Raw genomic sequence first — 14,725 nt, 5'->3', positions numbered from 1 at the left:
TCCTATTTAATTAGGTACAAAAGAACAGCTAACAAAAGAAAATGAAGAGTGGAAGCAAAAGAGCAGCTCATTAGAAGAGCAGAAGACTGAATTGGAGGTGCGGATGAGTGCACTTAAATCACAGTATGAAGGTCGAATTTGCCGTCTAGAAAGAGAGCTTAGAGAGCAGCAAGAGCGACACCATGAACAGCGAGACGAGCCACCAGAGTCAACAAACAAGGTACAAAATCCTTCTAGCTAGCTGTGTGAGAGAAAAACCAGCTGCATGTCTTATGGCTGAATGAGAACTTGTAGCTTGTAGCAGCAAGTTGACTACACTGCTTGTAGATGTCACTCAAGCACCACTGTCCAACTTCTGTATTTACAGTAGTTAAAGCTCAGGACTACTTTACATGAAGCTGTTTTCTTTAAGCATCCTGAGTAACTACTTGACGATCAAGTAGTAAGGTGGATCGAGAACTGGTTGAAAGGAAGAAGGCAGAGAGTTGTGGTCAATGGCGCAGAATCTAGCTGGAGGTCTGTGACTAGTGGAGTTCCTCAGGGGTCGGTGCTGGGACCGGTGCTGTTTAATATTTTCATCAATGACCTGGATGAGGGAACTGAGTGCACCATCAGCAAGTTTGCTGATGACACAAAACTGGGAGGAGTGGCTGACACACCAGAGGACTGTGCTGCCATTCAGCGAGACCTGGACAGGCTGGAGAGTTGGGCGGGGAGAAACTTGATGAAATTTAACAAGGGCAAGTGTAGAGTCTTGCATCTGGGGAAGAACAACCCCATGTACCAGTACAGGTTGGGGGTTGACCTGCTGGAAAGTAGTGAAGGGGAAAGGGACCTGGGGGTCCTGGTGGATAGGAGGATGACCATGAGCCAGCAATGTGCTCTTGTGGCCAAGAAGGCAAATGGCATCTTAGGGTGCATTAGAAAGGGAGTGGTTAGTAGGTCAAGAGAGGTTCTCCTCCCCCTCTACTCAGCCTTGGTGAGGCCGCATCTGGAATATTGCGTCCAGTTCTGGGCCCCTCAATTCAAGAAGGACAGGGAATTGCTTGAAGGAGTCCAGCGCAGAGCCACAAAGATGATTAAGGGAGTGGAATATCTCCCTTATGAGGAGAGGCTGAGGGAGCTGGGTCTCTTTAGCTTGGAGAAGAGGAGACTGAGGGGTGACCTCATCAATGTTTACAAATATGTAAAGGGTAGGTGTCAGGATGATGGAGCTAGGCTTTTTTCAGTGATATCCAGTGATAGGACAAGGGGCAATGGGTGTAAACTGGAGCATAGGAAGTTGCACGTTAACATCAGGAAGAACTTCTTTACTGTAAGAGTGACAGAGCACTGGAACAGGTTGCCCAGGGGGGTTGTGGAGTCTCCTACACTGGAGATATTCAAGGCCCGCCTGGACAAGTTCCTGTGTGATGTACTGTAGGTTACCCTGCTCTTGCAGGGGGGTTGGACTAGATGATCTTTTGAGGTCCCTTCCAACCCTTGGGATTCTGTGATTCTGTGATAACAGATGGAAATTCTTATTTTAGGACTCCCAACACTTTAATGATGAGCTCAACAAACTGCGCTTATTCAGGTTCCACTGTCCCCTGGTTTTGGAAATGCACAAGTTGGCTTTAGTAGGGGTTCAGAACTTAATTTAAAACTCATTTCCTGCTATAGTCAGAATTCCCGATGCTAACAAGCATAATGTATCACTCATTGTGAATCAGCCAACTGAACTGTTTGCACTGTTTTTGTATTTTTTTTTTATCCGTGCATTCAGTATAATGGGCTCTAGGTGCTCTTGTCTCAATTACTGAATTGGTTTAAATTCTTGGACTGACTGGTATGATTTGTTTTGGAGAATTTGTAACAACCACAGAGTCTGACTAGGTATTCTAACACGTCTGCTAGAGAAATGATTGTTATTAAAGAGATGTTGCTGACGTATTTTACCAGATTGCGTGCTCTGTTTTGTTTGTATATGGCATGATACTTCTGTTTCTCACTTAACAGGTCCCAGAACAGCAGAGGCAAATCTCACTCAAGTCTACTCCAGCTTCAGGTGAAAGAGGAATGTGAGTTGAAGGGTTTGGGGGTTTTGCAGGCTTTCTGTGGTTGACATTTCTTGGTTTTGTCTTACCAGTTGCTCTTCTTTTTAGTAAACCACTGGCTTTCCACAATTTTTCTTAGGCAACTGTGAAGATACTGATTGATGTAATTGTTACTTCTGTTTTCTCAGCTACGTTTAATCAATAAAAGCTTTAAAGCTATTGAATTGTCATATTAACCACCAGGGATACAGTGTCTAGGAAACATGAAACATGTTTTTTAAATGTTTTCCAGCTTTAAGGTTCTTGAACTTGTACAGTTTTACCTTTAGCCATTTTTGTTTTGTGGTGTGATCTTCCATGTGCAAGAATCTCAAACATAAGAAATGGACTAAATAGATGGCAGCTCTAACAACAGATAAAATAGTCAAATGATTAAGTGCTAAATTTTATTGTGTTACTAAGTTTAGATAACAAATTCCCTTTCAGTTTTTATGGTAGCATCCTTTTGAAAGCAAGGCTTTCAAAGATGCCTCCTAAAATTTGGCTGATCTTTGTCTCAACAAGGAGATGATGTTGCTCAGCGTTGAGTGAATCAGTTCTAATGTAAGATGTATTACTCACTGTAATAAGGACCCAGCACAGCTAATAGTGTACGCTGTGCGCTGCTCCTTTTGATCTGCTTACAGATTTCTAGTTGATTACCTTTGAAGAGATATGTCAAACCTGTAAGATGGACAGATTGCTACTGATGGCATAGTGTGTCTATTTTTAATCTGTAAACAGATTTGGGAAGATAATTCATGATTCCCTTGTCAGGCTTTTAAATTTTAAGCCTTTGATAATCAGTATTCCCAGCTGCGGTAATATATTCACCTTTGGTATTTTTAACATCTGCTTTCTACACTGCCATGTTGAAAACTATATCCTCTTTTTCAGTGCTAGCACTTCAGATCCACCAACAGCAAATATTAAACCAACTCCTGTTGTGTCAACTCCAAGTAAAGTGACTGCTGCTGCAATGGCTGGGAATAAGTCTACTCCACGAGCCAGTATCCGTCCAATGGTTACTCCTGCTACTGTCACTAATCCTACCACTACACCAACAGCCACAGTTATGCCTACAACACAGGTGGAAACTCAGGAAGGTAAGCATTTTAGTATAGTATAAGGGTCTACAGCAATCATAAATGCTATCTTTGCTTTGAAATCTTGGTAATTATTAGTGCGAATGTACCTCAAATAGTTTTCTTGTCCTTGCATCTCTTCCAGTATTGCGCTTTTGTGACCATTTCTCTTGCAGCAAAGTTCATGATTCCTCAATTGAGGATGGGTGTAATTAATGTTAACTTAATCTGCAACACATTAAATCAACTTAATTAGGGCATTCTGAAATGTGAACTGTACTAGATAATATGAAGACAGTTGAATATGTTACTGTTTGCCTTTCAGCTATGCAGTCAGAGGGACCTGTGGAGCACGTTCCAGTCTTTGGCAGTGCTAGTGGGTCTGTGCGTTCCACCAGTCCTAATGTTCAGACATCTCTCTCTCAGCCCATCTTGACTGTTCAGCAGCAGACACAGGCAACTGCTTTTGTGCAGCCCACTCAGCAAAGTCATCCTCAGATTGAGCCTGCTAATCAGGAGCCATCCCCTACCATTGTAGAAGTTGTACAGAGCTCTCAAATAGAGCGGCCTTCCACTTCTACAGCGGTGTTTGGCACAGGTTGGTTTTATTTTATAGGCTACCTTTGTGAATAATTCATTTTAAATAGCTCTGTTAGGACCCTTGTCAAACCAGGCCTAACTTCAGAAAAAGAATTTGCTCTTCTGGGGTTTTGGGTTTTTTTTTTTCCCCCTGTAATTTATTGTAGGTTTTACAAACTTCTGGGATTAGGCTCCTTTCCTGAACTTTCAGAAATGGTACCTGTGAAATGCTGCTGTTGCTGCATTCCTTAAACGTGAGGTTTTAGTTTTATACTTTTTCTATCCAGGGCAGCACTGGGATTTAATGCATTAAACCTTGCTACCTCTAAAACTATGGTAGTGTTAGAGCCAGGTCATGAGGAGTCACAAGTAAGCTACTTAAGCTGGAATATAAAATATACAGAGAAAAATTCTAAAGCTACTCAGTGTGATACACTGTTACATATTTGTTTGCCCTACACAGTGTTGATTTTGGTGTAGAATGTTATTCCCCAGAATACACTTCAGTAAACTGCTTTTTTGTTTGTTTGTTTGTTTCCCAGCTGATGCTCTGTTCAACTTTCAGGTGCACTTGTCAGAGGCAAAGATGTTGGAAAAAATATTTTAATTGTACCCCCAAGCTTATGTTTGGGCTTAATTAGGCTGTGAATCTAAGCCCAAGAGTATAAGCCTTGTAAGAAAAGGGGCTGATCTTTTAATGTCCCAGAAAATGGCACCAGATGATTCCTTCTGATTCCATTTGTTATTTAATGCAGAAAAGGAAGTGATCTTCCAGAGTAAAATAACAACTTTTGATACTCTGTTTTGTGTGGTTTTTTTTGTTCTGAAAATAATTGGGAGGCTTTTTTAAGTTTCAGCTACCCCAAGTTCTTCACTGTCTAAACGTCCGCGAGAGGAGGAGGAGGATAACACTGTGGAAAACTCAGACCAAATTTCAGAGGAAACAGTGGATGTTCCTCTTCCAAAGAAACTGAGAAACATACAGAGAGTTGGACCAGAGGTTTGCAAGAACAGAAAGTGCTACTACTTAATCTGTCCCTTTGGAAAATTTTAATGGGAAGAGCAAGTCAGTTAATTCTTAACGTGACTTTAGTCTGCTGGGGAGGAAGCAATTATGTTTGGGTATCATGAAAGGGAGAGATTATGCCAGTTGCAATGACTGATGTAAATCTTGGTGAACTGTAGGATGGAAAAGAGAGGGCTGTATCCTGGAACTGAGGAGGAAAATGTTCAAATATTTTCCAGTGTGGTCTGGAAGGTCATTATCTACAGTTACTCTGGAATAGAATGCACTATACTTGAGGGTATGCCATGAAGCAGAGATAAGTTCTATGGGAAAGGTTACAGGAGATGCATGCAAAATTGTTGGCGTGAGGCAATTGGGATGTCCTGCAAGGAAGGAATGAACTTGAGACAGAACCTCAAGCAGGCAACTCATGAATAATGTTAAGGAAGTCAAAGGTTTTCTAGTAACTGTACAAGAGGGGGATGTTGCATAGCAAAAAAGAGAGTAAAATTGTCACAGAATATTGTCACTTAATTAGCTGAGAGGATGAAGGTGGAATATGAAACCCTTAAGGGTTCTTTTTTGGTCCTGAGAAGATTTGGAGATAGTGAGGCCCAGTGGACTGAATGGACAAATTGCATTTCTCCAGGAAAGAGAGATGGAGTGCTAGATAAAAGCAGAGCTAAGGAATAATAGTAAAACGGGAACAAAATTTTGCCCATGATCTTTCTGTGTGAAGGGGTTTTATTTGTATTTTTTTATTTATTCTTAAGTAAGAAAACCCTCGTGTGCTGAAGAACCAAACTGTAGGGCTAATAGAGTGTTTTAAACAAGAAAAATACATGTTCTTTCAGGAGGAAGTGACAGCAGAAGAGAGCACTGATGGCGAGGTAGAAGCTCAAACATACAATCAAGACTCACAAGACTCAATTGGAGAAGTAAGCATATTTGAAAATAGTACGATCTTTATTTCAGCAGAAATAACTCCTATCCTTTTCCTTCTCCCCCACTCCCCATTTTTAGAAGTGAAATCTTAAATCAGATTCTGCAGGTTTCCAGTGGAAACCATTTAAAGCTTTTTAAAGATGAGTAAACATTAAGGCACCAGCTGCTTATGGATGTGCAGGCAAATGCATCATATACAAATACAGTATCCCTAATGGTGTCACCCATCCCAGATCAGATTTGAAAGTGAAGGACAAAATATATTTGTGTTGTACAGCAGGCCTCCATTTGGTCGAGGTTGAGAATTAGGAGTGGAAACAAGAAACTTTTAGAAATACAATGGACGCTTTCCTGAAGAACATTTTAAGAATTGTATATGCTGTGTTTAATTGTTTCTTCTGGCAATTTATCTTTTACAGGCTGTTACACATGGAGAGTATGTTGCCATGGAGGATAGTGAAGAAACTTCCCAGTCTATCCCGATAGATCTTGGACCTCTTCAGTCAGATCAGCAAAATACTACTTCATCTCAGGATTGTCAGTCCAAAAGAGATGATGTCATTGTAATTGACAGTGATGATGAAGATGATGATGATGAAGAAAATGAAGGCGAGCAGGAAGTACGTATATTATGGAATTTATTTCTGAACTGCTTTAGGTGTGATTTTTTGATCAAATGTAAAACTCATCTGGAAGGACTGATTTAACCAATTTCTTTCTATTTTTTTTTTAAATAGTCTGTATTTATGTGGCCTGAACTTACAGTGTTCCTAATTCAACTTCTGTTTATTATTATTTATTTAAATTCTACCGTGCGTCTAGATTATCTATGGCTGTTCAACATACAAGGGTGGCCTCTGTGAGGACAGGCTGGAGGCTGCTCTGTGCCAGACACAGCCTCTTCCAGCTGGCTCTGAAATGGCCCCACTGCATAACACTGCTGAGCCCATCAGCTGGGGAAAACATGTGAAAAAAGGCCAAAACACTGCATGGCAGTGTTAGTGTGAGGAGGGGGAGGGAGTGTGAGAAACAGTCCTGGAAAAAACAAGATCAGAGAAGAATGAGGGGAAGAAGGTGCTCCAGGCACTGAAGCAGATGCTCCTTGCAGTGGAAGAGACTGCAATCGAGCAGATAATTCTCTGCAGCCTCTCAAGAGCAGGATATTCCTTGAAGGAAACTGCAGCCCATGCAGGAGTAGGCTTTACTGCCAGGAACTGTTGCCCATGGAGAGGAGCCAGTGCAGGGGCACATTTATCCTGATGAACTGCAGCCATTCAGTGGGAAGGACCCACTGCTGGAGTAGTTCTTGAAGGACTGCAGTCTGTGGAGAAGATCCACACTGGAGGAGAAAGGAGTAGCTGAGAGAAACTGTTGTGGAATGACCACAACCCACCGTTCCTTGTCCCCTTTGCCCTCCTTGGGGTGGGGGAGGAGGAAGAGGAGATAGGAAGAAGAGAGTAAAGTTGAGCTTGGGAAGAAGGGATGGGGGGAAGGTGTTCTAGTCTCTGTTTCTCTATTTTTTTTAATTGATAACACATTAATTTTCCTTGACTTGAGTCAGGTTTACCTGTAATGGTAACTGGTAAGTGATCTGCCTGCCTTCATCTTGATCCTCAAGCTTTTCCATTTTACTTTTCACCCTTGTCCTGTTGAAGAGGGAGTGAGGCAGTGGCTGGATGGGAGTCTGACACCCAGCCAAGGTAAACCTACCACAGCAATCTGTAAATATGTACAAGTACACTGTGGTTAATAAATGCTGAACATCTTCAAGAGAGCCACAGACAGATGGTCTGTGTACCACAACATGAAGTGTGCCACATCAAGATTTGAAATTTTTCCACTATCCTATCCACACTTCCTTAAAGCTTTCTTTTATGGTCCTATAGGACTATGAGGATGAGGAAGAGGAAGATGAGGATGATGATGAAGACACAGGGATGGGAGATGAAGGTGATGACAGTAATGAAGGAACTGGTAGTGCTGATGGTAATGATGGCTATGAAGCGGATGATGCTGAGGTGAGATTTGTACCTTTTATTTCTAGCTTGCTACATTTCTTGGAATAAATTGATGTTGTTATGCATCTGCACTGATCTGGATACTTAAAAGAAAATCTTAGTATGAATTCATCACAGAAATGTGAGCCTGCTAGTAGGTGATACTAATTTCTGTTATAACTGGTGTATTCGCAAGAATAATCAACTTTTAATGTTTGAGAACGGAATGAAAACGCAAAGTGCAGGAGCCAGCTACAAATACTGTTAGTTGCCAAGCTAGTAAGACAGTTTCTTCAAAAGCTGGATATGTCATTGTCTATTATTAAATGATGATGGCTGCATTGTTCACATTTGTGCATGTACAGATATGTAAAACTTCTGAAATGTCACAGTTGTATACATTTGTCTGATTTTTGTAGATATTTCCAGAAGTATTTTAAGATTTTCGTATATTTTACTTTGTTTACTTTCTGAATACTCTAGTACTGCTTTTATATTCTCTTTGCAGCCTCCAAGTTGTTTAGTGCTAAGTCATATTATATTTATGTGGGGGTTTTAGGGTGCTGACGGTACAGATCCTGGAACAGAAACTGAGGAAAGCATGGGAGGAGGTGAAAGCAGCCAGAGGGCAGCAGATTCTCAAAACAGTGGTATGGCTATTCCATGTTTCTTCAAACTTTGTTTTTTCAAAGGGGGAAAATGTAAAAGCTGTTTTACAGGTGTTAAAATACTCACTTAAAAGTAAGAACATAGGGCAAAAAAAGACCGTTTTAAACTGAAAAGTAGATTCTTTTGAAATGTTCTTTTCTGAATTTATTCTACATTTGTTTGAAAATCTTGCAAGCTATGTTTGCTGTGGAAACTGCTGTTGATGGCTCAGTAGATTTATCTCTCTCAATCAGCACTTGAATATTCAATAGTTTGTTTTGGTGGTAGTGTTGATGTAGCAGGCACAAGTCCTCTTTTAAGTGATTTTAAATAACAGTTACTGAGTTGTCCCCACTCTTGCAAGGGTAAGAACATCTCTGTTAATGTGGTAGCAGAGTTTGAAGGCTTGCCTTCATGGCATTTGGAGGGCATGTGTTTATAACTATATACTTCTGTGTGTTTTAGGAGAAGGGAGTACGAGTGCTGCGGAGTCCACTTTTCCTCATGAAAGTTCAAGAGAACAGCAGCCATCATCTGCCTCAGAGAGACAAGCCCCTCGGCCCCCACAGTCACCACGCAGACCGCCACATCCGCTGCCCCCACGACTAACTATTCATGCACCTCCTCAAGAACTGGGTCCCCCAGTACAGGTATAAACTATCTCTAGTGGTCAGAAGACTTTAGTTACTGTATGATTTCTTCTAAGTAAAACCCAAGTACTCTCCCTGTTGTAAAAGTATATTACATATATTTAGCATCCTGAAAAATGGTAGCTGAGGAAACTGACTTAACGTGTCTCATCCTGCAAATTATGGCTGGTCAGGGAACATTAAAGGCAGTAAGGCACTCATTGTGGATTTGGCACTCATTGTGGATTTGTATCTTGAAATTATTGTACCAGTGTTATTTCAGTCAGTGACTGCTGGTTATTTCCACTACAGATGCTGTTCTTGAATAGATTGTAACTCAGATTGCCAGGGGATTTTATTAGTCTCTGCCCCAATGCAGAATGTACAAAAGAATGTTGCCATTCATTTTCTAAGATAAACCTTGTCAGTGTCAGACCCAAGATTATGCTTTGACATAGAACAACATATTTTGTAAATTAAAACATCCCATGATTTTTGCTAGAGTACCCTGACTGAAATGATCCTTTACCATTAACTTGATTTGAGGCTTGGGGCCACAATAATTTCTGTGTTTAAGTTTTTTGTCCTCGATAGAAAGTTGAGTAAAATAGTAAAGTCAGAATTTAAACCTACATGATTCCCTTTCATGGTTAGATCAGTGTTGTGGTTTAAGTCCAGCTGGCAACTGAGAAACATGTAGCCGCTTGCTCATTCCCTCCACTTCCTCCCACCATTCCCAGAGGGATGGGGAGGAAAATCGAAAGAATGTAGCTCCAACCGGTTGAGATAAGAACAGTCCAGTAACTAAGCTATAACACAAACCACTACTGCTGCCACCGATAAATAATGATAAAGGAAATAACAAGGGAAGAGAACACAACCGCTCACCACCCGCCAACTTACACCCAGCCCGTTCCAAGCAGTTATCTAGCCCTTCTGGGTAACTGCCCCCAGTTTATATACTAGGCATGATGTGCTGTGGTATGGAATACCTCTTTACCTAGTTTGGGTCAGGTGTCCTGTCTCTGCTTCCTCCCAGCTTCCCCTCCTCCCTGGCAGAGCATGAGACTCAGAAAGTCCTTGGTCAGAGTAAACATTACTGAGCAACATCTAAAAACATTGGTGTTATCAGCAGTGTTCTCAGGCTGAAAGTCAAAACCACAGCACTGCACCAGCTACTAAGAAGGAGAAAAATGACTGCTTCTGCTGAACCCAGGACAACCAGGCAGCAGATACAAGATGTAAAGTAGCTGCTGCTATGGTCTGTTTAAGGCGTTATGATGCTGTACTGAGTAGTGTTTTACACAGACATGTAATTGTTACACTTACTCATTTACCCACTGTCCCTGGCTCTGAACAATTTTATGTTACTAGAATTCCAGGAAAGCATTCACACTACTTCATTTTTAATTTACTATAAAGAGAATCCAGATGACTCGAAGACAATCTGTGGGGCGTGGACTTCAGCTAACTCCTGGTATAGGCGGGATGGTAAGTATGTGAAAGTCTACTGCTAAAAACCTGCATTGAGGAAACATTCATAATTCTCTTTTTAAAGAAGCCTAGATACTAATTTCAGGGATACAGTGGTTTCTGTAGTCTTGCAGAAAATATCTTGGTCCTGTTAATTTCTGTAGTAATGAAAGGCAAACACTAGAAAATTCCCAGGAAGCTGAAGGTCTTCAAAAGAGTTTGAATTGGTTTTGTCCAAGGCAGTTTTGATTATGTGTTTTTAGAATCAGTCTTTTAAAGACAATATGTTGGTGGAAAAGAAAAATGTTTTCAGCTTCATTCTAAAGCAATAAGGCTAATTTATACTTTCTGTCCGTCTCCTTCAGTTAATTTTTAACCCTTTATTCAACTTCAGCTGTATTTGACAGAACACGTATGAGTTCAGTGAGGGAGGTGAGAGAGGCCGACTGACTAAAAAAGTATCATTTCTGAGGTTGAAAGCATCAGTTCAGATTTTACTGATACTACTTGGCTTGCATGTACCTGTCATTCAATTTCTACTTGGAACTGACTTCAGTACCTACTTCTTTTTGCCTGGATTATAACTGAGCACGTGGGAGGGACCTTATGGGTACTTTGGAGAGAAAAGTTTGAAAGACATGGGAGGAAGACATGGAGATGAAGAGAATGCCTCATGGAGTGCAAGGGAAGAGGGAGCAGATAATTTAGTTCACATTGTGAAAAATCCCATGTGCTAGGTACCTTACAGCAATCCATATTAATACAGATGGTTCTGATCTATTAATGAATGAGTTGTCTTAAGATTCCTTTGTAGTCAACAGGGAGATATGGCAGTTTTATAGAAGGATGATCTCATGGAATAGGTGTCTAAAAATCCTTTGAAAGATGGGTGGCTTGCAAGTATATGGGTTTTATTTCGGTTTGGGTTTTTTTATCACCTGTAAGGGGCAATCTATAACCAGCTCAGATTCAGATGTCTGAAATTGGACAAGAATTTTGTTAGAACTAAGTCTTTGTTTTGCCTTACTATGTGAAAAAACAGACCAACCTTCAATTTGGCTTGATGGAAACTGGAAATACATTGTTAGGCTTTCATATCAGTCTTTTTGGTTTTGTTTGGGTTTTTTCTCCCAGCAGCAGCACTTCTTTGATGATGAGGACAGAACAGTTCCAAGTACACCAACTCTTGTAGTTCCACATCGTACAGATGGATTTGCAGAAGCCATTCAGTAAGTAGATGTAAAGGGGGAGGGGGGAACCCAAACCACCATGACATCTGTTTTTCAGTGGAATGAAAATGAAATGAAATGAACTTGTGATTGGAGTAATGTGCTAAAACTTGGTAGTACTATGATAGATGACTGCATCTACAAAGAAGTGATCATTGTTTCAATTGTATGTCACAACTTACTAGCAAATTAGGAGGCAGATAGTCTCCAGTGTACAGTAACTTACTGATTTAAGATGAGATGAAGTAAAAAAAATAGGTTCTTCTATTTAATTTCCTTCCCTCCTCCTCCCTCTCTTTCCCCCCACCCTGTTAATATAACTGGTAGAAGCAGGAAAAGTTATCCCCATTTTTGGATTTGGAATGGTTCTAGATGTATTTAGCAATCCACTTAAAATTGTGAGAATTCATAGGATGAATAAGTAAAGAATATTCTCTTCAGGACTGTTTTACTGATTTTGAATACAGTCCAAATAAGTTTGAAAAACTGATTGCTATTTAATTAGCAGTAGTTTAGCTGATTTTTATGGTCAGTGTTCATTAATTCTGTCTTATGCATAGTTTGTTCTCTTGTTTAGGTTAAAATGTTGTCCTCTCTTTAAATTCCTGCAAAATTCCTTAAATCTTTATTTCAATAGTTCCCCTCAGGTCGCTGGAGTACCTAGATTCAGATTTGGACCCCCTGAAGATATGCCGCAAACTAGCTCAAGTCATTCTGATCTTGGTCAGCTTGCATCACAAGGAGGTAAACCATTTCTGTACTTCCATGGTTGTTAGAGTGGAAAAAAAAAATAAAAATGCAGCCACAATGCAGCTCTACTTCTGGTACTGGAAATTACAACTTTCAAAATTGCAGTGAAGACTAATGGGAAGTGAAAAGGTGTTTCCTGAAAGCTGCTATATTTCTCCTTGTAATATGGTTCAAAATGTAGAATGATTCTGTGGGTTTGTGAACCAGAGAAGCTGTAGAATGATTCTGTGGGTTTGTGAACCAGAGAAGCTGAAATTTTAAGTAGAACATGTTGCCTGCTAAACACAAGAAGCTTCATGTAAAGAGAAGTGAAATACTGAAGGAATGGTTTTTAATTTTACGGTTGACTGTAGATTTCCTTTACTAAAACATAAGGGGAAAACAGCAAATGTAAAAGAAATCTTTGGGGCATATCCTCTGCTGCTCAGAGATAGCCAAGCAATTTGGTCTGCATTGTCCTTGTTGTTGTCCTGAATCAGTCCCTTTCCCCTGCATCTCTTGTCAGCATGGGACAGTATGCTTTTCTTTGAAGAATGCTCTCAGCAGAATAATGGCATAAGAAAAGAATGAAAGTAAAATAAGTAATGTTATTTTCATCAAGGTTGTTAGCTTTCAATAAATTATAATTAGCCTTGCATTAATTTAACTTAATTGCAGTAAGTCAAAACAAAATAACAAAAATCTCCATATATAAATACTAATTGTTGGGTTCCATCAAGGGTTCAGAAGGAAAAGAGCAGTTAATCTGTTTGTTTTATTTATTATTTTTTTTTTTTAGCTGGCTATTTTAATTGTCACTAAAACTTTGCTTTGCAGGTTTAGGCATGTATGAAACCCCACTATTCCTTGCTCACGAGGAAGAATCAGGTGGTCGTAGCGTTCCCACAACACCATTACAAGTAGCAGCACCAGGTAAGTGGCAAGAAATTTGCAGGCTGAAGTAAAGGGTGCAAACCTTGACTTCCCAGCAGAGAATTAGCTTATTATTGTTACAGTGCTTATTGTTATGTCTGGACTATTCCAGTAGCCCTTTCCCTTACCTGCCTAAGATTTCCATAGATTTTCTGTAGAAATAAAAGCTAACTCAGTGTTAATTAAACTACCTTTCCTGTACAGTGACAGTTTTTACTGAAAGTGCATCAGCGGATGCTTCAGAGCATGCTTCTCAGTCTGTTCCAATGGTTACAACTTCTACTGGCAATCTGTCCACCACTGCAGAGGCTGGAGTGGGTGATGATGGGGACGAAGTTTTTGCAGAGGCAGAATCTGAAGGGTAAACTATGACTTGTTTGGTTCACTACAACTTGATGTCATGTTAGTTTTAATGATTTGTTTTCATCCAAGTATGCGTGTGATTCATTTTCAATTTTAACCTGTTCTGAGAGGAAGGACAGATCAAACAGGATTTAGTAATTTTGTGAAGTAGCACAATCTGACCTTTTCATCTAAAAGGTTTTCATCTGAATTACTCCTTCTGACTTAACATAGCTAATATAGAAGTCACAAAAAAAAACAAAAAGAATCTGTATTTTTTAAGAATACAGAGTGCTCTGCAGTAGTCGAATACTGATGGTAAAGGCCCCAGTTTGAAGGACTAGGGTTTGTATAGTAAAGGGTAAAGTGTTCCTGTTTAACAGAGAAAAACACTCCTCATTACAAGCAAGCATACATAATGAAGTCATTCAGTTAAGGCAATGCAAGTTGCATGAGGGAAGGGAATAAGCAATTTTTAAGAATTTGACAGACAAATGATTTGTTTTCTACTTTCAAGTGCAATTTTAAATATTTACAATAATTTCTGTATTTTGTATTATGACCAAATACTGCAAATCTAAAAGGGGATAGTTTATAATTTTATGCCTTTTTTTTTTTTTTATCTGAGCTTGTTGAAACTATGTGAATACACTTGTATGTTTTTCTTCCCACTCCTGCTCTAGAATTACTTCAGAAGCAGGCTTAGAAATTGATAGCCAGCAAGAAGAAGAATCTGTTCAAGCATCTGATGAGTCAGATCTTCCTTCGACTAGTCAAGATCCTCCTTCTAGTTCATCTGCAGGTACAGACTAATTGCTGGAAACAGTTGATACATCCGATTTCACTAAGTGTGGGAACTTTTTGGACCAGCATCACACACTGCTGATACCCAAGAAATACAAAATAAGATAGACCTCTTACAGCAAGATCATGTTTTGCTGCCTTTAGTCTTAATGGCAAGCAATTTTCACTTGGGCTGCAGTAACTAGAGTAGGCTGTAGTAAGAATAATCCTTCAAGGAGCAAAAGTTACTGATATTTCAGTGATTCTCTCCA

At 39.9% G+C, this 14,725-nt stretch overlaps 1 protein-coding gene across 3 annotated transcripts in view; it reads left to right on the top strand.

Annotated features, from left to right (window-relative positions):
• The window catches only part of TPR (translocated promoter region, nuclear basket protein), a 42,235-nt gene that overhangs the window by 24,537 nt on the left and 2,973 nt on the right, over positions 1–14,725 (top strand). The window contains exons 34-49 of one of the 3 annotated variants that reach the window (XM_065674226.1): positions 15–220; positions 1,999–2,060; positions 2,973–3,181; positions 3,486–3,758; positions 4,591–4,739; positions 5,600–5,683; positions 6,110–6,310; positions 7,577–7,708; positions 8,247–8,334; positions 8,801–8,985; positions 10,387–10,455; positions 11,572–11,666; positions 12,304–12,410; positions 13,233–13,328; positions 13,533–13,689; positions 14,354–14,472. In XM_065674226.1, coding sequence (XP_065530298.1) covers positions 15–220; positions 1,999–2,060; positions 2,973–3,181; positions 3,486–3,758; positions 4,591–4,739; positions 5,600–5,683; positions 6,110–6,310; positions 7,577–7,708; positions 8,247–8,334; positions 8,801–8,985; positions 10,387–10,455; positions 11,572–11,666; positions 12,304–12,410; positions 13,233–13,328; positions 13,533–13,689; positions 14,354–14,472 — 2,232 coding nt within the window. Of the gene's footprint in view, positions 1–14; positions 221–1,998; positions 2,061–2,972; positions 3,182–3,485; positions 3,759–4,590; positions 4,740–5,599; positions 5,684–6,109; positions 6,311–7,576; positions 7,709–8,246; positions 8,338–8,800; positions 8,986–10,386; positions 10,456–11,571; positions 11,667–12,303; positions 12,411–13,232; positions 13,329–13,532; positions 13,690–14,353; positions 14,473–14,725 lie in introns of all 3 variants that reach the window. The other 2 variants (XM_065674225.1, XM_065674224.1) reach the window with 2 other exon arrangements.

This window comes from Lathamus discolor, chromosome 3 (assembly GCF_037157495.1).
Source record: "Lathamus discolor isolate bLatDis1 chromosome 3, bLatDis1.hap1, whole genome shotgun sequence".
In the NCBI taxonomy this organism is placed as follows: domain Eukaryota; kingdom Metazoa; phylum Chordata; class Aves; order Psittaciformes; family Psittacidae; genus Lathamus; species Lathamus discolor.
Note: the sequence above shows the minus strand (reverse complement) of the source record. Positions and strands in the feature narration are given on the sequence as shown.